Consider the following 23,776-nt stretch of genomic DNA (forward strand, 5'->3'; position numbering starts at 1 on the left):
TTTTTTTTTTTCTTGAGACAGGGTCTCACTCTGTCACCCAGGCTGGAGTGCAGTAGCATGAACACAGCTCAAGCTCACTGCAGCCTCAACCTCCTAGTTTCATGTGATCCTCCAACCTCAGCCTCCCAGGTGGCTGAGACTATAGGTGTGTGCCACTATACCTGGCTAATTTTTTGTACTTTTTGTGGAGATAAGGCTTCTCCATGTTGCCCAGGCTGGTTTTAAACTTCTGGGCTCAAGCAATCTACCCGCCTAGGCATCCCAAAGTGCTGGCATTACAGATACGAGACACTGCACCTGGCAAAAAATTCTAATGACTGTGTTTTCCATTTATACTTTATAAAAAATAATCTGGGCCAGGCACAGCTCATGCCTGTAATCCCAGCACTTTGGGAGGCCAAGGTGGGCAGACCACATGAGTCCAGGAATTCAAGACAAGCCTGGGCAACATAGTGAGATCCTGTCTCTACAAAAAAGTTTTTTTTTTTTTTTTTTTTTAGTTAGCCAGGCATGGTGGCACATACCTGTAGTCCCCGCTACTTGGGAGGCTGAGGTTGGAAGGATCGCTTGAACCCAGGAGGTTTAGGCTGCAGTGAGCTGTGATTGTGCCACTGCACACCAGCCTGGGTGACAGACTGAGACCCTGTCTCAAAAAAACCAAAAAAACAAAAATAAATAAATAAATCATCTGGAAATACAGATGTGAATAAAGAACAAGTGAATATCCTATACCTATATATACTCTTAATGTTTTGATGTCTATCCTTTCTAGACATTTTTCTAATTAGAACAGTTTTTTTTCCCACTGCAACATACTGGTCTCTTTATTTTTAATATCATCAATGGCTTACAAGGTAGTTAACACTTGATTTCAATTCTGAAAGCAGAAACATAATAATAATTCCAAATAAAAACTTTAGACTCAATGTCCTAAAGTAACAAGATTTGCACATGATCAAATTCATATGCTGTGTGCCCCCATTCTCTGTTTTTACTACAGTTTGTATCTCACTAACTTTTTTTTTTTTTTTTTTTTTTTTGAGACAGAGTCTCGCTCTGTCGCCCAGGCTGGAGTGCAGTGGCCGGATCTCAGCTTACTGCAAGCTCCGCCTCCCGGGTTTACGCCATTCTCCCGTCTCAGCCTCCCGAGTAGCTGGGACTACAGGCGTCCGCCACCTCGCCCAGCTAGTTTTTTTGTACTTTTTAGTAGAGACGGGGTTTCACCGTGTTCGCCAGGATGGTCTCGATCTCCTGACCTCGTGATCCGCCCATCTCGGCCTCCCAAAGTGCTGGGATTACAGGCTTGAGCCACCGCGCCCGGCCTACTCACTAACTTTTAAGTACTATCAGTCATTATTACTCTGATTTTCTTTAGGTTTATTTAGAAAACTTTTGACCCCTGCTTGGACCTTTTCTTATTGTCAGAGTTCTATTTGAAAATTCAGTGCATCTTGGTTCCAAATGCTCTTGCAAGTAGGTTTTCTCTGGCTGTTTAGGAGATGCCTTTGATTGCCTGCTCAAAATGTATCACAAAGAAGTCACCTTCTGAGCATTTCAAGTTAGTTATCTGAGCACTCCCTCTGGATGTCTTGCATGTTCCCTTGTGCAAGAATGAAGAGAAGAAAAACATTTTTTGACCTTGGGATATTCAGCTCTTGTGATAATTTTTATCCAATCAGATTGGCTTGGCTAGCAGCTTCTTCTGACTCATCCTGGTAGTTTAAGAAAGCCTAATATTGATGTCCTTAGTATTCTTTCTGCAGACTTCCAACTCACTCCCAAACCTGCTTCTCATTTTTAAAGGTACATATTTTATAACACATTTAAACATGGTATAACGCTTGAAAACAGTGCCTTGCACAGATTTCTCTCCATTTCCTGCTGTTGCCCTCTCCATGCTTCTGATATCTTCCATCTGGTACATTCTCATACCTGAAAGCCCCCGCTTACAGGCCTTTCCCCCTTTCCTGGAGGAAGGCGTGATCTTCATTGAGTATAAGTAGGCTTCACATTCAGTTTTCTGTGCCCCACAGATGCTCCGAAAGGGATGCCAGGCTGGGCCTCTGTGCACGTTCCAATGAGGCCGTTCCTGCTGCTCCAGGTAAGCCCTGAGTACCCCACTGTTCTGGAAAAGAAGATGTAATGAATCTAAGTCTCCACTGATATCTTTCATAACCTTCATTGGGACTCTGGGGTTGATGAACTCTTTTTAAACTAAATCCATAGAAATAATAATCATAATAGCTCTCATCACTTACAGTGACAGCTTATGATATGTTTTCCATATGCCAAGCATGTGATAAGCCACATATATGTCACATACATGTGTGTGCACATGTATATATACATACTCTCGTATACTCTCCTCCAGTCCTATGAGCAATTTATTATTTACATGTAACTAAAGAGAAAATGTAGGCTTACAAGTTTAGCATCTTGCCTTATGTCAGATAGCTAGGAAGGGGTTGAAATGGGATCAGAGATGCTGGCAGAGTGACAGATTTCTTCTCAGCCTCCTCCCTGCACCTCCCATTCACCTATCTGAAAAGGAGGCCCTTAGCCATCCTCAGATGATATAGGATCCAACACCTACAAAAGGAGCCCTTCAGCTTTCCATTCCTCACACCAGCACCAGCTAGAAAGTTGTCAGTGGCCCCTGCCTAGTGTTTCTCTATTTTTCCTAGGGGAAGGACTTCATATCAGCTACACTATTGGTGGACTCCTCAGTATTCTGCTGATTTTGGTGGTGATTGCAGCTTTGATGCTGTACAGGTAACTTCAGTCTTCCTGCAGGGGCCACATGCTCATTGGTCTTCATGAGCATGTCTGGGATCTCCCAAACCTCTGCAGTTCACTGAATCAAGCTCTGACCAGCCTTATTGCAAGGTTGGGTGCCTGGTCAGGGCAGCAGAAGGAAAGGGTGGAAACTTAAATACTTACCCTTCTCCAGTCATAGCCTAAGCATTTTCCTTATTGAATGACTACAACAACCCTTCGGGTTTTCTTTATAGACTGGGATGCTGAGGGCACCAAGGATATTACCCAAGGTCACAAAGTGAGAGGCAAAGCTAAGACTGACTCTTAACATCTTTGCTTTTCCCAGTACTCCCCACTTCAAATCATTGAAATTGGAAATGATTTTTCCCTTATACAGACACAGCCTTTTACTACAATATTGGTTTGTACATCATTGCTCAGTAGCCATCATTCTGGAAAGGCAGAATGTGTCATTTAGAATCTTTTTATGTCCCTCTTTGTTTATATTTTCCCCCAAATGCTTTAAACGTAGCTTGCAGTTTGCTGCTGCTGTTCATCATCATCATCATCGTAACAGTTACCATTAATGGATATAGATCAATGTCACGACCACCTCATAACATTCCTCACTTTACAGATGAGGAGCTGAGGCTCAGAAAGTTTTTTTTTTTTTGTCTTTATTTTTTTGAGATAGAGTCTCACTCTGTTGCCCAGGCTGGAGTGCAGTGGTGCAACCTCGGCTCTGTGCAACCTCTGCCTCCTGGATTCAAGCAATTCTTGTGCCTCAGCCTCCCAAGTAGCTAGAACTACAGGCGTGCACCACCATGCCCAGCTATATATATATATATATATATATATATATATATATATATATCTTTTTTTTTTTTTTTTTTTTTTTTGTATTTTTAGTAGAGATAGGGTTTCTTCCATGTTGGTCAGGCTGGTCTCGAACTCCTGGCCTTATGTGATCTGCCCAGCTCAGCCTCTCTAAGTGCTGAGATTACAGGTGTGAGCCACTGCACCCAGCCAGAGAGTTTAGATTATATCTATCAAGGTCCTAGCTAATAAATCACAGAGGTGGAATTGAAACAGATCTGTCTGACTCTCAAGCTCAGTGCATCAGTTCTCCATTGCTGCATAACAAATTACCCTAAAACTTAGTGACTTAAAATGACAACCATTATCTCACAGTTTCTATGGGTCAGAAATCTGGATGCCGCTTAGCTAGGTGCCTCTGCCTCAAGGTGTCTCACAGACTGCAATCCAGATATCAGCTGGGGTTATAGTCTCATCTCAAGGTTTGACTGGGGAAGGATCCCCTTCCACACTCAGTCACATAGTTGTTGGCAGGATTCAGCTCCTCATAGGCTGTTGGCTGGAGGCCTTCCTCATTAGTTTCTTGTCTTGTGGGCCTCTCCACAGGACAGCTTACAACATGGCAGGTTGCTTCTCCCAGAGCAAGAGCAAGAAAGAATGAGGGAGGGCAACTCAAGACCAGAACCAGTTTCTTGGTAACTTAATCTAGTAGCCATCACATTTGCATAATCTTTTCATTAGAAGTAAGTCACCAGACCAGTCCACACTCAAGGGGAGGGGATTCTTAAGGGCATGAATACCAGGAAGTGAGAGTCACTGGGATCATCTTAGAGGCTGCCTACCGGACTCAGTTTACAGCTTTCCCAGGTATCACCCCCTTAAAGATCTCAATTAATTTCTCATCACGTTTCCTCCTAAAGACACAAAAAATCCAAGTTCACTGATCCTGGAATGGGGAACCTCACCTACAGCAACCCCTCCTACCGAACATCCACACAGGAAGTGAAGATTGAAGCAATCCCCAAACCAGCCATGTACAACCAGCTGTGCTATAAGAAAGAGGTAAAAATTGAAATTTACGTTCAAGGGTCTTTTTGGGGAGGTGTGCGGAGGGGTTATACTCCAAATGCCCAAATAAGTCAGTAAGGGCTGCTGAGTAATCCCATCTACCATTTTGGAAGTTATAGTGAACAGAAGAACTGAATGTAATTTGGGTTTCTGGGAAGTTCTAGAATCTCTGAGGGATTAGCTTGAGGGACCTTAGTGAGAGCCAGGTTAGAAGGCAGATCTCAGAAGATTTAGGTCTGAAAGCAGTTGTCCTGCCAGGAGATACTTTTCCAAGCTCATAGGTCCTTTCCCTCCAGGAATTGTCATTCCCCTACAAAGGGCTATGTGTTTCTGAAACAAGGGAGCTTTCCCAGACCACACCCAAAAAACCCAAGAGCTCCTGGACTTGCCCATTACTAACCAAGCTAGTAGCACCTATGGTTGGGAATGGCTTGTTTTTCACTGTTCTTCCTCTTACCACAGAAATTTCTCTAGAATTCTGAAGGTTTACCTGCTTTTGTTTTTTTAACTTCTTTGTCACTTCAATGGAAAATTATTTGCTCAATGTTAAGGCATGAAAAATAGTCCCATTTCAGTTAGCTGGGTGTGGTGACTTGTGCCTGTAGTCCCAGCTACACAGGAGGCTGAGGTGGGAGGATCACTTGAGCTCAGGAGTTGGAGGCTGCAGAGAGCTGTGATCGTGCCACTACCATCCAGCCTGGATGACAGAGTGAGACCCTGTCTAAAAAAAAAGAAAAAAAAAAAAAGTCCCATTTCCACAAGGGAACTATACCTGGTATTTCAGATTTTCCTAATCCAATATAAGCCTTGTTTTTTTCCCTAAAATCCTGTAACTCTTCATCAGAAGTTATTCCTTATGAAGACCCTAATCGGTCTACTTTTTTGGCCTATCTAGCACAGTCAGAACCTGCTCTCACACCTGCAGGGCTCTCATGTGTAATGAACACATTTCACATAATAATCATGTGCTTTCTGCATCCATGAATTCCCATATTTAAAAAGCTTCCATTACTTCTGGTTCAAGTTGATGTTTGAAAAAAATTTTTTAATTAAAAAAACTTTTTTAAAAGCTTCTACTGCAGTCAAAACAGAATGTGCAGGGATGGCTTATAGTTCTAGGAATGGTAGACCCCTCCTCAGTATCTTTGAGAGAAAGACTCTTGAAGATTCTTGGGTTCCTGGAGTATCTGATGCTCCAGAAAAGAACCACAATGAAGGCCACAGGATGGCAATTAAAATAGTGTAACCTCTTTCTTCTGTTGTGTGTTTTTTCCTCAGCAGCTCTTTCACCCCTCTGATAGTCTTTCACCTTTTCTCTTCTGATTTCCTCTTGATTTCAGGTACCTGTTGCTGGGTGTTTGTAGAGGGAGTGGTGTTTCCCAAATTGCAAGTGCCATGTCCCCCTCCTCTCCCTAACTTCCCCAGCATGTCTCTTGATTAAGACACTGAGTGGCCTGCATCTTATACTAATTTCATCTTGGAGGGTGTGCTGGGTGAACGGACATCTGTGTGTTTGCTTGTGTGCTATCTATGTCCCACTCTGCATGGCTGAGGGGACTGTCACTCTCAGAGGGCAGGGACCATGTTTTTTATTGCATAATCATCAAAGCACCTAGCACAGTCTCCTGCTTAACATAGGGGCTCAGTAAATATCTTTGGAATTGAATTGTTACAAAAATAGAGCCACAGCCACAGTTGCAGAACTCTTGGCAGGAATACTATTCCAGGGACAGAACCCAAGATGATCCATTTTCTTCTAGCAGTGGTGGCATGTCAGTTGGTATGCCCCAGCAGCCAGGAATGAGGCTACTCTTTGAAGAAGCCATAAAGGGAGAGGGCTGAGCAGAACTCCAGGCTGTGCCTGGAAGAGTCCCAGGTTTTGCTTGGGAATGGTCCCAGGACTCATGGCAGCAAAGCCAGAGTAACCTCCCAAAAAAGGTTATAAGTTGCAGGACCCCACTGGAGTGATGTTTAGGACCCAGATAAGAGGATTTCCTTTTTTTAGTTTTTTTTCTTTCTTTCTTTTTTTTTTTTTAATGGAATCTTGCTCTGTCACCCAGGCTGGAGTTCAGTGGCGTGATCTTGGCTCACTGTAACCTCAGCCTCCAGGGTTCAAGGGATTCTCCTGCCTCAGCCTCCCAAATAGCTGGGATTACAGGCGCCCGCCACCACACCCAGCTGATTTTTGTATTTTTAGTAGAGAAGGGGTTTCACAATGTTGACCAGGCTAGTCTTGAACTCCTGAACTCAAGTGATCTGCCCGCCTGGGCCTCCCAAAGTGCTGGGATTACAGGCATAAGCCACCACGTCTGGACAGATAAGAGGATTTTCTAGAGTCCCCTGTCTTACCTCCCAAGTTTTCTCCTTAACAAAATTAGAAAAAAGAGATAATTGAGAAACTAACACCGAAAGTAACTTAACATCCTGAATAAATGTACATTTAATTGCTCTTGCCAATTGCTTTTGATGATTTATATCAGCATGATGTCCCATTAATAAACCATAGTAACAATGTAACATAGCTAACATGTTATAGTGCATTTTGTGTCAAGCACCCAGATAACTGCATTCCATGTATCACCTCATTTAACCTGACAGCAGTTGGTTGTGAGGTATGGATACTGTTACTCTCCTCACACTGCAGAGTTTTAGAGACTGAGTTTTAAAAATGTGAAATAGGCCGGGCGCGGTGGCTCAAGCCTGTAATCCCAGCACTCTGGGAGGCCAAGACGGGCGGATCATGAGGTCAGGAGATCAAGACCACCCTGGCTAATACGGTGAAACCCCGTCTCTACTAAAAAAAAATACAAAAAACTAGCCGGGCGAGGTGGCGTCGCCTGTAGTCCCAGCTACTCAGGAGGCTGAGGCAGGAGAATGGCGTAAACCCGGGAGGCGGAGCTTGCAGTGAGCTGAGATCCGGCCACTGCACTCCAACTCGGGCGACAGAGCGAGACTCCATCTCAAAAAAAAAATAAATAAATAAAAATTTAAAAAAAAGTGAAATAATTTGCCCAAAGTGACAAAGCCAGTGAGTGGCTGCTGCAGTACTGGAAGCCATGGTTTTCCCTCCTCCCTGTATGATAATGGTAACAATCATCATAGCTGCCCCTCCCCTTTTAGGCTAGGCCTCATACATTTGCCCAATCACATTTCCACATTTGTTTGTGGGATTTTTGTGTGCTTCACTCCTACTCTTAACCCCATCCACTTCCTTTTTCCAGTTTACCATGGGATCCTTTGTAGAAAGCCAACTGACTGACCATATCTGCCCACTCTCCACCCTAGGGAGGGCCTGACCATAACTACACCAAGGAGAAGATCAAGATCGTAGAGGGAATCTGCCTCCTGTCTGGGGATGATGCTGAGTGGGATGACCTCAAGCAACTGCGAAGCTCACGGGGGGGCCTCCTCCGGGATCATGTATGCATGAAGACAGACACAGTGTCTATCCAGGCCAGCTCTGGCTCCCTGGATGACACAGAGACGGAGCAGCTGTTACAGGAAGAGCAGTCCGAGTGTAGCAGCGTCCATACTGCAGCCACTCCAGAAAGACGAGGCTCTCTGCCAGACACGGGCTGGAAACATGAACGCAAGCTCTCCTCAGAGAGCCAGGTCTAAATGCCCGCGTTCTCTTCCCTGCCTGCCTGTTCCTTCTCCTTTATGGACGTCTAGTCCTTGTGCTTGCTTACACCGCAGGCCCCTCTTCTGTGTGCTCGTCCTCCTCCTCCTCCCACCCCATAACTGCTCCTAAGCCCTCACTGGAGCTGTTTACCACCTGAGTCCATAACTACCTGTGCACAACAAATGATGGCGCATCTCGAGAATTTAGACCTGGATTTTACCATGAACCTCACATCTTGTACTCCGTCCTGGGCCCCCTGAAACTGCTTATTCATGATTCCTCGCCAGCGTAGAGCTCCACCTCCCCTTCCCCCGGTACCCTCAGTGCCTGCTTCTCAGTGCTGATGCAGCTGATGACCCAGGACTGTGCTCTGCCCCATCACAGCCAGCATGACTGCTTCTCTGAGAGAACTTGCCCATCAGAGGCTGGGACAAGGGGGTGTGGGTAAAGAGGGATGAAGGATAGAGGCTGAGAGAAGAAGGAAAAGTCAGCCCAGCAGGTATGGGCATCTGGGAACCTTCAGCCTCAAGTGTGTTGGTAACATGAAAAAGCTTTGGGGGGTAGTTGGGTCTGGGTGTCTGGTCCATTGCTGGCAGTGGACATTATTCTTGCCCTAAGAGTCACTGCCTTTTCAGCAGCAGATACTGGTGAGATGGGGGTGGCTCAAGCTGTTCTTCCTCCTGCTAGAATGTGTGGAGCTCTTTCTACCTTCGGATAACTGGGGCCCCTATCACGAGGCTACTGGCTAATATGAATTCCCTCCTGGTGCCACCACTGGCCAGTATCTTTCCTAAGTCTTTGATCAGAGTAACCAGGTTGTGAGCCAGTGGCTTGAGTGAATGTTAGGCCTTGGGGGCTGAGTCTCTGAAAAGTCTAAGAAGCTCTGCCTAGACCAAACATGGTATACCACCTGAACCCTCTCTCCCTCATTCCCTGGGATTCTAGGGAAGAGACCTAGAAACAAGCTTTCAAAGAAAAACCAGAAGTTGTCATAAATGGTCAGAAAGAACAATCAGGTTGGAGACTTGGGACACCCAGGGCCTAAAGAGAAGTATCCATGAGGGTCAAACTTCCTGTTGAACTTCCTGTGTTCTTTCTCAAGTGCTCAGGGATCTAAATTAGTGGACAGCGAGCCTGTGGCTGTGGGGTGGTGACGTTCCTCTTCCAGCTGTCTCCTCAGCTAAGGGGCTTGGTTTCCGTGTGGGATGCCATCACTTGGTTCATGCTCATTCACACAAAGGGCATGTGTCTCAGCCTAGTATGAGGGAAACTGAGACTTATTTTTGCCCTAAAACGTCCCCCTAGTTGTTCTTCGTGGGTTGGTTTGTTTTTTTTTGTTTTTTTTTTTTTCCGTTTGTTTTTTGCCTAATTTGCTTTTTCTGACCAAGCCTTGTGGCACCAGCAATCTCCAAAGTCCTGTGGTGGGAGGGCCGAATAAATAAAGATGCAAAGAGGTGGGCAAGGAGTAGGAAGGTAGAGAGCACCACTGATGAGGCCCTCCTAGCCCATGGCAGACCCAGACCTCTTCTCCCCCAGGAATTAGAAGTGGCAGGAGAGGACAACAGGGGCTGGGAATGGAGGGGAGAATTTCTAGGGGAAGTTTCCTGAGTTGAAACTTCTCCTGTGGTTACTGGTATTGAGAAATCAGCTACCAAACATGGGTGAAAAAGGACAAGATCAAGTCAGTTCTAAGACTGCTAGAGAGAGATACCAAGCCCTTAGCCTTGCTCTCAGTAGCATCAGCCCCAGGTCTGAGCTTCCCCACATTACAGCCTCCCCACATTACACTTGACAAAGCAGTAAAGGAGGGAGCACTTTGGGTCCTGACACTCATGTCTGGGGAGGAAGAGCAAGTAGAAAAGTGGCATTTCCTTAATTGGAAAGGGGGAAGGATCTTATTGCACTTGGGCTGTTCAGAATGTAGAAAGGACATATTTGAGGAAGTATCTATTTGAGCACTGATTTACTCTGTAAAAAGCAAAATCTCTCTGTCCTAAACTAATGGAAGCGATTCTCCCATGCTCATGTGTAATGGTTTTAACGTTACTCACTGGAGAGATTGGACTTTCTGGAGTTATTTAACCACTATGTTCAGTATTTTAGGACTTTATGATAATTTAATATAAATTTAGCTTTTCTTAATCACCTTGCCTGGCTTGGAGTCATGACTAATCCTGCACCTGCTCTGTCTGGCAGATCCATGCTGTGGAAAACCTGCTTACAGACATCACTTTTAAGTCCTTTGTGGATGTGGGGACAGTGAAGAGCAATAAAGAGTGTAAGGTTCCTGCTGGAGTTTTCAGCTCATCTGGAGAAGAGAGGTCGAGGCCAGAGTTCGTTGGCTGATGAAACCTTTATTTCCTCTGGAAGAGGAATGGTAGATGGGTTTCCTCTTGAGTGCCGACTCTGATTGGTTGGTAGTGGCTGCCTGAGGGCCTGTTCACACCCAATGGGAAGAATGTCATATGGCTAGTGACATCTCTTTTGTGCACTGGAAGGAAATGTCATGGCATGTACACCATGTATCGTCTATTTCTGTTCTAGGTCTTTGTCACAGAACTTTACTTTGCCTTGCAGTGATGGTCATTGGCAAGACTATCTCAGGTAGTAAGAAAAGTACTGGAGCTGGGGACATGGAGGGCTTAATTCCAGTCCCAGATCTGCCACTAGCTCTGTTTGATCTTGGTCAACTTTCATAGTTAGTCTGAGAGTGGATCAAATTATCACTAGGATTTCATTTATTTTTAAAGGCTGTCTTTTTATAGCTCATCCACTACTTCTCAAGGCTAGAATAAGGAGCTCTAGGGATCCCTTCTCAGGTTCTCTGGATGTGATATCCCTCAGTGAAAATTGGGAATCATGTTAGTCTCAATGCCCGATGTAGAATTTCATGTCAAGTCTCAATAGTTGATTTTCTAAACCACACACCATCTATAGGATAATATTCCCATTCATTCATCTGCCGTGGGCTAGGCACTGCCCATGCCTAAACAAAGACATAATCTTATAGAACTTAGAGTCTAACAACACCATTACCACCACCATCCCAAAAAAGAAAAAAAAAAAAGAAAGCAAGAAAGACTGAAGCTTCTTGTATTTAAGTGACCAGAGGTCTGAGTATAAACTACAGTGTATAATTTTTCTAACTGTAGTGAGGAGTAGGTGTGCCAGAACAAAAACAAGTAGAATAGCCCAAGGATAACCATCCCTCCAACCCCCACTGTTCTCTTTGCAGAGGGGAAAAAGAAAAAGAGGACATCTTGGGATAAAACAAAGGAACAAAGGTTGGGAATTCCTTGTCTAGTTCTCTGGATATAAAATCTGAAACTAGGGTCAGGCACAGTGGCTACAGCAAAGTAATCTCACCACTTTGGGAGGCCAGGACAGAAGTAAGAAGTATTGCTCGAGGCCTGGAGTTCAAGATCAGTCTAGGCAACATGACAAGACCCTAGCTCTACAAAAATATTTAACAATATTAGCCAGGTGTGGTAGCTCATGCCTGTAGTCCCAGCTGCTCGGGAGGCTGAGGCAGGCGGATCACTTGAGCCCAGGAGTTCAAGGTTACAGTGAGCTATGATCATGCCACTGCATTCCAGCCTGGGTAACAGAGCAAAACCTTGTCACTAGAAAAACAAAACAAAAAAAACCCTGAAACTGATAAGTGAGCAGATGGTGGGTCAAGTTCTAACAAACTGACCATATTTTTGCAAACTCACTCAAAATACAGTCACGGTCTGTCTATGGTGTATGAACAAACTGTGGAATCTAAAATGAAAGGATCTCTGGCCCATAGAAAGGACTCTATGGCATAAACTGAAGCTCTCACCAAACTTAGGCCTGAAGAAAACACAAAGTCAATGCATAGGAACTCAGAGACAGCATCTACAAAAGCTGAGGGTGCATAGGTATCTAAGTGGGTTCTAAGAGGACCCAATAATGCACCGACATCCAAGGTTATCCAGTGAGCTTAAATTCTCTGGTTTCTATTTATGAACATAATGATAAAAGAAATGTGGTTGAGTCCTTTTTATGGCTACGAAACACTCTGTAATATATCTTTTCTTCAAATGTGAAGATGAGTCAACTGATCCACATAATAGGATGTATGTTTTGGGATGTTTTAGGCAGTCTTTGTTTTGAAACATTCCCTCATCTGCCCACTTATTTTCTCTCCACACCATTCTCCTGTTAACCAGCTGGAGAGGCTAGCAGAGCTCAACATAGGGCATAGAGTTTGATGTCCAGTCAAAGCTCCAACTCATAACTCTGGTCTCCTTGACATAGTGTTAACACAGAACCAGACAGCCTAACTAAGGGTCATCGTTTAAACCCAAGGCTAAGTTAGCCCCAAGCTACACAATCTGCTTATTTCATTTTATAAGACATAAAAAGCCAAGAACTTTCACATATCTTGCCCTTCCTGATGGTTTTCCCTAAAAGCCTGCTGATAGCCTGCTAATGAGGTCCCCATCTCTCCCTTCTCCCTCCTTCCTCTTTGGTGGGACTGATGCTTCTGTGGTCAAAGTTCTTGGACAGTCTACATTTTGGGGGCTATGGAAAATGAATATGAGAAAAGAAAAAATAAAGGCTATTCATTCCTTCATTCAACCAGCACCTACTAAATGCAATCAAGTGCAAGCCAGGGTAGGCTTTGCAATCCTGGAAGACAGTTAAGGCACTAAAACCCAGAGCCACTTGAAATCTGTATTAATGCCACCACTTCTATCTCCAGGGAAATAATGCAGAGGGCACCTGGATTGAAAGTTGAAGGAAGCTCATCACTGAAGCTGCTCCTTTTAGGCTAGAAATATGGATACATATCCCATGGTAGGGATGCTTCAACCAGAATTCAGCTTGTGATTACAAAAGAATGAGGACTGTCCCAACCCTAACAAGCTTTTTAGAGATGCCCAGCACAGTTATTCAGCAGCCACAGTATTTGACATTTGTTTCCTGTTTGCAGTTGCAAAAATATAGCATTCACTTTGATCTCTAATGCCCACAAGGGTTTCACTGCCCTCGGAGGGCAGTATGTTCATAAATATACTCCTTATGTAAAAGGACTATTGAGAGGACCCTAGAATAAAGAAAGCACACGTAACTCCAATAAATATACAGATAAATGCTATTTGATAATAATCCTAGATGGCAAAAGATGACTGGGCAAACATTTATTGAATACCTACTATGGGCAAGGTACTGTATAAGATTTCTACAAGGCCCTGTGGGATCTGCCACTCCTCACCCCCAACTGTTAAAAGTTTTCATCTCCTACTACCCCCTTACTGCATCCTACTCTGGGCCAGCGACACTAGCTTCCGTCTTCCTCAAATACATAAGGCCTTTGCACAGCTGTTGGCCCTTGCTCGCACTTCTTCCCCTAGATACACTCATGGCTAACTCCTTCACCTTCTTTAAGTCTTTGCTCAAATGTAATCTCAGTGAAACCTACCCTGACTGCCCTTTCATATATATATATATATTTTTTTTTTTTTTTTTTTTTTTGAGATGGAGTAATGCTCTGTCACCCATGCTGGAGTGCAATGGCATGGTCTTGGCTCACTGCACCCTCCACCTCCCGGGTTCAAGAGATTATCCTGCCTCAGCCTCCCGAGCAGCTGGGATTATAGGCATCTGCCACCATGCCCGGCTAATTTTTGTATTTTTATTTTTATTTTTATTTTTTATTATTTATTTATTTATTTATTTATTTATTTATTTTTTATTTATTTATTTATTTTTTTTTATTTTTTTGAGACGGAGTCTCGCTCCGTCCCCCGGGCTGGAGTGCAGTGGCCGGATCTCAGCTCACTGCAAGCTCCGCCTCCCGGGTTTACGCCATTCTCCTGCCTCAGCCTCCCGAGTAGCTGGGATTACAGGCGCCCGCCAACTCACCCGGCTAGTTTTTTGTATTTTTTTAGTAGAGACGGGGTTTCACCATGTTCGTCAGGATGGTCTCGATCTCCTGACCTCGTGATCCACCCGTCTCGGCCTCCCAAAGTGCTGGGATTACAGGCTTGAGCCACCGCGCCCGGCCAATTTTTGTATTTTTAGTAGAGACGGGTTTCACCATGTTGGCCAGGCTAGTCTCGAACTCCTGACCTCAGGTGATCCACCTGCCTCAGCCTCCCAAAGTGCTGGGATTACAAGCTTGAGCCCCCGGGCCAGGGTCGGGGGCTCACGCCTGTAATCCCAGCACTTTGAGAGGCTGATGCAGGAGAATTGCTTGAGTCCATGGGTTTGAGGTTTGAGACCATCCTGGGTAACATGAGATCCTGTCTCTACCAAAAAAAAAAAAAAAAAAAAAGGAGGTTTCATGCATGCTACAGCTACTCGGGAGGCTGAAGTGGGACAATCACTTGAGCCCAGGAGGTCAAGGCTGCAGTTGAGCTGAGATCCTGCCATTGCACTCCAGCCTGGGTGACAGAGCAAGACCCTGTCTAAAAAACAAACAGACAAAAAAAAAACCAAAACAAACAAAAAAACAGCCTTTCCCTTGAAATATAAAAATCCTAGAAGAAAACCTACGAAATACCCTTCTCAATATCAGCTTTGGCAAAGAATTTATGGCTAAGTCCTCAAGAGCAATTGCAACAAAAACAAAAATTGATAAATGCATAAATGGAACCTACTAAAAGTAAAGCGCTTCTGCACAGCAAGAGAAACTATCAAGGGAGTAATAGGCCACGGAATGGGGGAAAATATTTGCAAGCTATGCATCCAACAAAGGTCTAATATCCAGAATCTATAAAGAACTTAAATCAACAAGTGAAAAACAACCCCATTAAAAGGTGGGCAAGCCAGGTGCAGTGGCTCACGCCTGTAATCCTAGCACTTTGGGAGGCCGAGGTGGGTGGATCACCTGAGGTCAGGAGTTCGAGACCAGCCTGACCAACATGGCGAAACCCCATCTCTACTAAAAATACAAAAATTAGCCAAGCACGGTGGTGGGTGCCTGTAATCCCAACTACTTGGGAGGCTGAGGCAGGAGAATCACTTGAACCCAGGAGGCACAGGTTGCAGTAAGCTGAGATTGCGCCACTGCAGTATAGCCTGGGAGACAGAATGAGCCTCTGTCTCTAAATAAATAAATAAATAAATAGTGGGCAAAGGACATGAACAAACACGTTCAAAAGAGATACAAGTGACCAACAAACATATGAAGAAATGCTCATCATCACTAATCATCAAAGAAATGCAAATCAAAACCATGAGATACCACCTCATACCAGTCAGAGTGGCTTTTGTTAAAAAGTAAAAAATTAATAGATGCTAGAAAGGCTGCAGAGGAAAGGGAACAGTTGTACACTGTGGTGGAAATGTAAATTAATTCAGCCACTGTGGAAAGCAGTTTGGAGATTTTTCAAAGAACTAAGAGTTGAACTACCATTCGACCCAGTAATCCTATTAGTGGGTATATACTCAAAGGAAAATAAATCATTCTACCAAAAGGACACATGTACCCATATGTCATTGCAGCACTATTCACAATAGCAAAAACATGGACTCAACCCTTGTGCCCATCAATGGTGGATTAAAGAAAATGTGGTACATATACCATGTAATACTATGCAGCCAAAAAAAAGAATGAAATAATGTCCTTTGTAGCAGCCTAGATGCAGCTGGAGGCCATTATCCTAAACAAACTAACAGATAACCAAACATTGCATGTTCTCACTTAGAAATAGGAGCTAAACATTGGGTACACATGGACACAAAGAAGGGAACGATAGACATTTGGGACTAGTAGAGATGGGAGAGTAGGAGAGGAGCAAGTATGGGAGTTCAGTCAGGATGGTGGGAAAAATTTTAAGATGAAGTTATAAAATATAGACACAAATCTTCTTGGAAGGCCGGAAGGTTTTGCAAAAGTCTCAGGATAGGGTTATGGCTGAAAGCAGCCTGATCCTTACCTTGAATAAACAGCTTAGAGTAGATATGAAGGAAAGTAGTGTAGTTTATCTAAATAGCTTGTTTACTTATGTGGTCTTAAGACCAACCTTTGATCAACTGTGGGTGCATAACCGTGGTGGGGTGGGGGGTGTCGGCAATTACAGGTCAATTACCCTCTAGTGGTGTTTACTCAAGACTTTTGAAGACCTTTGTCATTTAATCTATACTGAATAAATGCAAGCTTCACTGGCTGATCAGGATGGCTGCTACTCTTTACAGAACCTTCCTTGGTGTCTGTGAGGGGCCCAGACCCTTAGCTGGACTGACAGGCAGAATATCTGTGTTAGTGTACGTTATTCATCCGTTGTTGGGTCGAGGTCTGTGGGATGGGTCCCTGCAAGCAAGGACTCATAAACTACTGTTAGGTACTATGCTCACTACTTAGGTTCAATCATACCCCAAACCTCAGCATCACACAATATACCTTTATCACAAATCTGCATATGTACCCTCGATTCTAATATACAGGTTGAAAAATAAAATAAAATTACAGTCTTTCCAACCCATTTCCCTATCCCTTTACCCAGTTTTATTCTTTTTCTTTTCCCACTGGACATATTGTCTAATAACATACTATATAATTTATTTATGTATTGATTGTCAATGTTTCCTCACTATAGTGTGAGCACCACTAGGGGAGGAAGTTTTGGGAAGTCTATTTTGTCTACTGATCATTGCAGTGCCTAGAAGTGTCCCACCACATACTAGGTGCTGATAAATATTTGTTGAATGCATAAATGAGTAAAATCAGACATCTAATGCTCATCTTAAAATAGGGCTGCATCTAAGTCATCCAAGACAAAAAGGGATTTTGCCATCTTGTTCTAAAACTCTCCAGGACCCAGACTGCACACACATCCTTTATTAAGCCAATTCCGGATTACCATCACACCCTCTCCTTAAATGTAATCTTCAGTTTATTTCTGGTAATATTTAAATAAAGTAAATATGCCAATGACCAATGACTAAAGAAAACTATTTCTGTATATCCTCACCAATTTCTCCAAGGTTACCATGACTGTATTGCTTTCATTCCTTTCTTCTTCTCCTATATGTAGATCTGTCCTCATTATCCATCCTTTCACTCTCTCCAATCCCCCCGTCTGTGGTCTCATTCACTCTATCAATGTGATTCCCAAATCTATATCATTGATTCTGCATCTACTCTTCCAGCTTCCATCGTGTATTTTCTAAGCCTACTCAGACGATTCCATTAGAATGCGTCATTGGTACCTAAAAGTAAACAGGTTGCAATTTAAATGCCTCAACTTCCCCTTGAGACTGGCTTCTCCTGACTTCCTACTTCCATTGGGCAATCAAATCCTGGAATTCTCTTTGACTCACCTTCCTAAATGGGACCCACCCTTGCCTTTGTACCTAATCTAGTCAGTTGCCAAATCTTTCATTCTTTCTTGAATCTGCTCTCATCCTCTCCACTGCTAACACCTCATATGAGACTCCTAGCTGGGTTCCCAACTCTAAACCATTTTAGACAATCAAGCTAATTAATTTTCCTAAAGTACAACTCTGATTTTGCCACTCTCTTGCTCAGGAACTTTAATAGCCCCCCATTATCTACTTAATAAAGTACCAATTCCATACCCTGGGATTCAAGATCCTTTAGGAATTGTTCCTGGACGGGCGCGGTGGCTCACATCAGTAATCCCAGCACTTTGGGAGGCTGAGGCAGGCAGATTGCCTGAGCTTAGGAGTTTGCGACCAGCCTGGGCGATAAGGTGAAACCCTATCTCACCTTATTGTACTTTTTTGTACTAAAATACAAAAAAATTAGCCCGGCACTGTGGCTTGTGCCTATAGTCCCAACTATTTGGGAGGCTGAGACAGGAGAACTGCTTGAACCCAGGAGGTGGAGGTTGCAGTGAGCTGAGATCACGCCACTATACTCCAGCCTGGGCAACAGAGTGAGACTCTGTCTCAAAAAAAAAAAAAAGAATTGTTCCTAACCTTCTGTGTCAATCTGGTGTTCCACTACTTCCCAACATAATTTCAGCCCTAAAATCAACCCCATATGTTCAGTCCTATACATACGATGCACTTTCTTGTTACTGTGCCCTGACTCACACTTTCTCCACTACTCTCTGCTTCTTCTATGAAAGAAAAAAGAAACACACCACGTCAATGGTAAAAATTCATTTCCCTCCCGAGTCCCATTCCTATTAAGTTTCTTATAATTCCAGGAATGTTCTAACCATTTTCAGGCATGCCCCCAAACACACATACATTTATAACCATATATTAAAAAATCATTCCACAAGTTCTGCAACTTGCCTTTTTTTCAATTAGTAAAATTTGTGCGTGTTTCTGTTCCAGCACATAGATTAACCACATTCTTTTTAACAGTTGCATAGTGTTCTATTGAATGGATATATCATAATTTACATAAAAGGCTCCCTGTTGATGAACATGTAATTTCCAGATTATTTATTTATTTTTTGTTTAGAGACAGGGTCTCATTCTGTCATGCAGTCTGGAGTACAGTGGCATGATCATAGCTCACTGCAGCCTTGACCTCTCATACTTCAGCAATCCTCCACCTCAGCCTCCCAAAGCACTGGGATTATAGGCATGAGCCGCCGTGCCTGGCCTCCAGAATTTTTTTTTTTTAATCTTAAGCAGTGCTGGCCAGGCACAGTGGCTCACAGCTATAATCCCAGCACTTTGGGAGGCTGAGGCGGGTGGATCACTTGAGGTCAGTAGTTCAAGACGAGCCTGGCCAACATGGTGAAACCCTGTCTCTACCAAAAACACAAAAAATCAGCTGGGCTTGGGGGTGCATGCCTGTAATCCCAGCAACTTGGGAGGCTGAGATAGGAGAATCGCTTGATACTGGGAGGTGGAGGTTGCAGTGAGCTGAGATGGTGCCACTGCATACCAGCCTGGGTGAGAGAGCAAGACTTCATCTCAAAACAAAACAAAACAAAACAAAAAAAGGGCCAGGCACAGTGGCTCACGCTTGTAATCTCGGCACTTTGGGAGGCTGAGGCAGGCGGATCACCTGAAGTCAGGAGTTTGAGACCAGCCTGACCAAAATGGTGAAACCCCATCTCTATTAAAAATACAAAAAAAAAAAAAAAATTAGCTGGGCATTTTGGCAGGTGCCTGTAATCCCAGCTACTTGGGAGGCTGAGGCAGGAGAATCGCTTGAACCCGGGAAGTGGAGATTGCAGTGAGCCGAGATCACGCCATTGCACTACGGCCTGGGCAACAAGAGCGAGACTCTGTCAAAAACAAACAAACAAAAAGCCCGGCAGAGTGGCTTACGCTTGTAATCCCAGCATTTTGGGAGGCCAAGGTGGGCAGATCACAAGGTCAGCAGATCAAGATCAGCCTGGCTAACACGGCGCAACCACTCTCTACTAAAACTACAAAAAATTAGCCGGGCATGATGGCATGCGCCTGTAGTCCCAGCTACTCGGAAGGCTGAGGCAGTAGAATCGCTTGAACCCAGGAGGTGGAGGTTAAAGTGAGCCAAGATCGCACCACTGTACTCCAGCCTGGGCATCAGAGTGAGGCTCTGTCTCAAAAAAAAAAAAAAAAGCAGTACTGCAGTAAACATCCTTGCACATTTTTCTTTGCATACTTGCACAGATCTGTAGGATAAATTCCTCATAGTGGCATTACTGGGCCAGAACTAGATTATGTACATTTCAGTTACTGCCAAATTGTTCTCCTAAAGGTTCGTACCAACTATACTCTTGCCAATAGTGACTTTGAGTGTCCGTTTTTCCAAATCTTTTTATTTTTTATTTTTAAAAACAGAGACGGGGTCTTGCTATGTTGCCCAGGTTGGTCTTGAACCCCTGGCCTCAAGCAATCTTCCTGCCTTGGCCTCCCAAAGTGCTAGGATTACAGGCATAAGCCATTGCATCTGGCCTATTTTTCCAAATCTTGACCAACCAAAGGTTGTTGAACTTTTTCATCTCTGCCAACTTGACAATTAAAAAACATGTAATTGTTTCATTTACTTTTATCCATCCCCTCTCCATCTTTTAGCCTGTTGAGAATCTACACATTCTTTAAATCCTAGATTAAAAATTCACCTTCCTCACAGATCCTCCCCCATCAAATTTCTCCTGTGTCTAAGCATTTATAGCTTTTCATTTATACAGTTATTATACTGCTTTGAATTTTAGTGACTACTCTGTATGTTATATTCCTCTAACCATTGTAGATTACAAATTCCTTGGAAGTAAGGACCTGAACTCATTCACAGAAACACTGAATGTAGAGCTAAGCTAGAATTCTGGAGATCACGTTAACCCAGCCTCTCATTTTTATAAGGGAGTATTCAGCATTTGCAGAACGCGTTACAGTTCACAAAGGCTTTTCTCAAGACATTCTATTAGTTATATTAACTCCTCCCATTAAATTGTAAGGGAAACATCGTTATCCCATTTTACAGATAAGGAAACAACTCCAGAAGATTTACTGAGAAAGGTGATTTACTCAGAACAGGTCCGAGGTCAGAATCCAGGGTCCTGGCTTCATTCGCTGTTACTTTCAGCTGCCTCTGGTTTCCCTTACAGCACTTAGCTTACAGTCAATCTCTGGGGAATGAATAATGACCAAAAAAATTGTCAGGTGTTGACAGCAGCTTGAACATCTGTAATTAAATAAAGCAAACATGCTGACGGCCAGGGATGCCCAGGTCTACACACATCTTTCGCCTTTCTTTCTGGAGTCGTCGGCAGCTTGTCCCCGGCAGCGACCAGCGTCCCCACCCGTGTAGGCAGCGTCTGGTCCACAGGGAAACACGGCTGCTCGCGGCCCCTTTAAGGCTGCGGGCGGCGCGTGCCCACAGGCCTTTCAAATGGACCAATAAAAGGCCGATGGGCGGTCTGTCGAGGACCAATAAAGAACGAGGACACTGCGGGGTGTGCGGCGGCCCAAGCGGTTTCAAACGGCTTAGAGCAGGCCCCTTGGTTCTGACCCGGCTGAGGTGAGTGGTCGGTGGCCCCACCCGCGAGGCCCTCGAGTGCAGCCATCGCGCGCTCAGAGGAGCCCCTGGATCCCGGGCTGCTGGGGGCCTCCAGACGCGCGCCTCCTTTGCCCCACGAACCCGGCAGGTCTGAGGCGGCGAAGCGGGGCGGAGGCCAGGGGACCTGCGGCGGGCAGGGCGGGGGGCGTGGGCGCTGGTGTGCTGCGGAGGCTGGGGGTGGGCTCCGGGTGGCCACAGCGCCGCCGCAGCGGGGCACGGGTGGTAGCGTCTAGGGGGCGCGGGCGGCGCAGGGCCGCGCCTGGCGGCAGCGGTGTACCGGGACTGGGGCGGGGGCCCCTAGAGCCGGCCCTGCTAGAGTGCCCCTCGCGTAATTGTCAAGCGAATGAATAAGTAAGCGCCTACTAGGGCTGTGGTGGTTGCGAAGGGCCTTGTAGCCTCGGAGCGTGGCAAGGACAGCGGCAGCGGGGCCTGGCCGCACACCTGTGTCCCTCCCGGCTTGCTGCGATGTGAACGATTCCGATCATCCACCACCCCGCCCTTAACGTTTGGCTTTCTCTCTCTCAAGGTGTCGGGAGCGTTCAGGTGTCCTTCCAGCCCTGGAGGTGTGGGGGAACCAATACAATAGCCAGCAATGTGGGCTGGGCCTTGCTACTCTTAGATTGGGGCTCGGTGAACTAGATTCTTACTTTTGAGCTCTCCCCCCACTTGTAATCGTGGTCATTGTTGGGCAGGATTGAAATGCATTCCGTTCTGTTTCTTGGATAGAAAATGATGAAAGGGATGTTGCCAGAGTGGCTAGTGTGTGTTAGAAAATAGATTCGTGTTGATGAATCTTAACAATGAGTTTTTCATTCAGTATCAATAGAGGTTGAAGTGGTTTTTGCAGAACTCGCCCCAAATTTATGCATGGCTCTAATTTAATTGTCATGGGACCAAGGCATCAAATCTTGGCCCAGAAATGCTGCCTTTCTTATGCATAATTATAGTAATTGAAAATTCATTTTTAGAAAGGTGAGCTCCTCCTTCCTCCATTTTCATCACCCTGAGAAGTCCTTCTTTTGACCTAAAGAGCCAATAAATTAAACTAAGAATCTTTTGAAACTTTAAGAAATTATAAAAGACTTTTGACTTCTCTGAAGTGACCGGACAAACTGTAATGCTTTTATAAAATTTAATGATATAGATAAATGTGAAATCAATTTATTTTGCTACCATAAGTTAAATCTAGTTGGTAAACTCATGTAAAATTTTTTTAAAATAAGATTTTAGGCTGGGCGCCGTGGCTCACGCCTGTAATCCCAGCACTTTGGGAGGCTGAGGCGGGCGGATCACCAGGTCAGGAGTTCGAGACCAGTCGGGCCAACATGGTGAAACCCCGTCTCTCTCTCTCTCTCTCTCTCTCTACTAAAAATACAAAAAATGGCTGGGCGTGGTGGTGGGCACCTGTAATCTCAGCTACTTGGGAGGCTGAGGCAAGAGGATCATTTGAACCTGGGAGGCAGAGGTTGCAGTGAGCTGAGATCCAGCCATTGTGCTCCAGCCTGGGTGACAGAGCGAGACTCTGTCTCAAAAAAAAAAAAAAAAATTTTAAAGGCTGTTCACTGAGGCAATGGCAAGCAAAGGTATTCCGTAACAATTAACATGCCTTTTACTTTATTCTCCATTACTTTAAAGTCTTGATCAGTTTTGAATTTTGAACAGTGGTGTGTGGTAATTCCATCGCAGTCTTCTACAACTGACAGTTCAGTTTTAACAGCAGCTTTTTTTTTTTTTTTAAGTGTTTTTTTGTTTGTTTTTTACTTTTACAGTTTATCGTAAAGGATGCTACAAATCATACAGATGAAGAGAGGCACAGGGCTAGTAGGTATGGGAGAAGGGTGTAGAGCTCTTATGCTCTCACGTGAAGTGTGTTTGAATATACCAACTCTCCTGTAAACTTTTATCTTAATTCCATCAACCCTCACTTTTCTTTTATTTTTTATTTTAATTTTTTTTTGTGACAGAGTCTTGCTCTTTTGCCCAGGCTGGAGTGCAGTGGTGTGATCTCGGCTCACTGCAACCTCTGCCTCTTAGGTTCAAGCGATTCTCCCACCTCCGCCTCCCAAGTAGCTGGGACTACTTGTGTGTGCCACAATGTCCGGCTAATTTTTTGTATTTTTTTTTTTTTTTTTTTGAGACGGAGTCTTGCTCTGTCGCCCGGGCTGGAGTGCAGTGGCCGGATCTCAGCTCACTGCAAGCTCCGCCTCCCGGGTTTACGCCATTCTCCTGCCTCAGCCTCCTGAGTAGCTGGGACTACAGGCGCCTGCCACCTCGCCCGGCTAGTTTTTTGTATTTTTTAGTAGAGACGGGGTTTCACCGTGTTAGCCAGGATGGTCTCGATCTCCTGACCTCATGATCCGCCCGTCTCGGCCTCCCAAAGTGCTGGGATTACAGGCTTGAGCCACCGCGCCCGGCCAATTTTTTGTATTTTTAATAGAAACAGGATTTCACTATGTTGGCCAGGCTGGTCTCGAACTCCTGACCTCAAGTAATCCACCCGCCTCAGCTTCCCAAAGTGCTGGGATTACAGGTGTGAGCCACCACACCTGGCTAACCCAAAC

General features: G+C 44.6%; 2 protein-coding genes and 1 long non-coding RNA gene across 4 annotated transcripts in view; 2 read left to right on the forward strand and 1 right to left on the reverse strand.

Annotated features, from left to right (window-relative positions):
* The window catches only part of LRP4 (LDL receptor related protein 4), a 61,086-nt gene extending 50,673 nt beyond the window's left edge, over positions 1-10,413 (forward strand). Inside the window, exons 35-38 of the mRNA XM_025357168.1 lie at positions 2,034-2,101; positions 2,685-2,772; positions 4,494-4,635; positions 7,927-10,413. Of these exons, the coding sequence (XP_025212953.1) occupies positions 2,034-2,101; positions 2,685-2,772; positions 4,494-4,635; positions 7,927-8,259 (631 nt within the window). The 3' untranslated portion in view covers positions 8,260-10,413. The remainder of the gene's footprint in view (positions 1-2,033; positions 2,102-2,684; positions 2,773-4,493; positions 4,636-7,926) is intronic.
* The window catches only part of LOC112606559, a 28,437-nt gene extending 7,439 nt beyond the window's left edge, over positions 1-20,998 (reverse strand). Inside the window, exons 1-2 of the long non-coding RNA XR_003115653.1 lie at positions 20,896-20,998; positions 20,684-20,784 (exon numbers count right to left, since the gene is read on the reverse strand). This is a non-coding gene — a long non-coding RNA (uncharacterized LOC112606559). The remainder of the gene's footprint in view (positions 1-20,683; positions 20,785-20,895) is intronic.
* Positions 20,999-21,087: 89 nt separating this feature from the next.
* The window catches only part of CKAP5 (cytoskeleton associated protein 5), a 101,791-nt gene continuing 99,102 nt past the window's right edge, over positions 21,088-23,776 (forward strand). For both annotated transcript variants that reach the window (XM_025355907.1, XM_025355908.1), the window contains exon 1: positions 21,088-21,176. The gene's annotated coding sequence lies outside the window, so the exon portion shown is untranslated. The remainder of the gene's footprint in view (positions 21,177-23,776) is intronic.

Source organism: Theropithecus gelada, chromosome 14 (assembly GCF_003255815.1).
Source record: "Theropithecus gelada isolate Dixy chromosome 14, Tgel_1.0, whole genome shotgun sequence".
Lineage (NCBI taxonomy): Eukaryota > Metazoa > Chordata > Mammalia > Primates > Cercopithecidae > Theropithecus > Theropithecus gelada.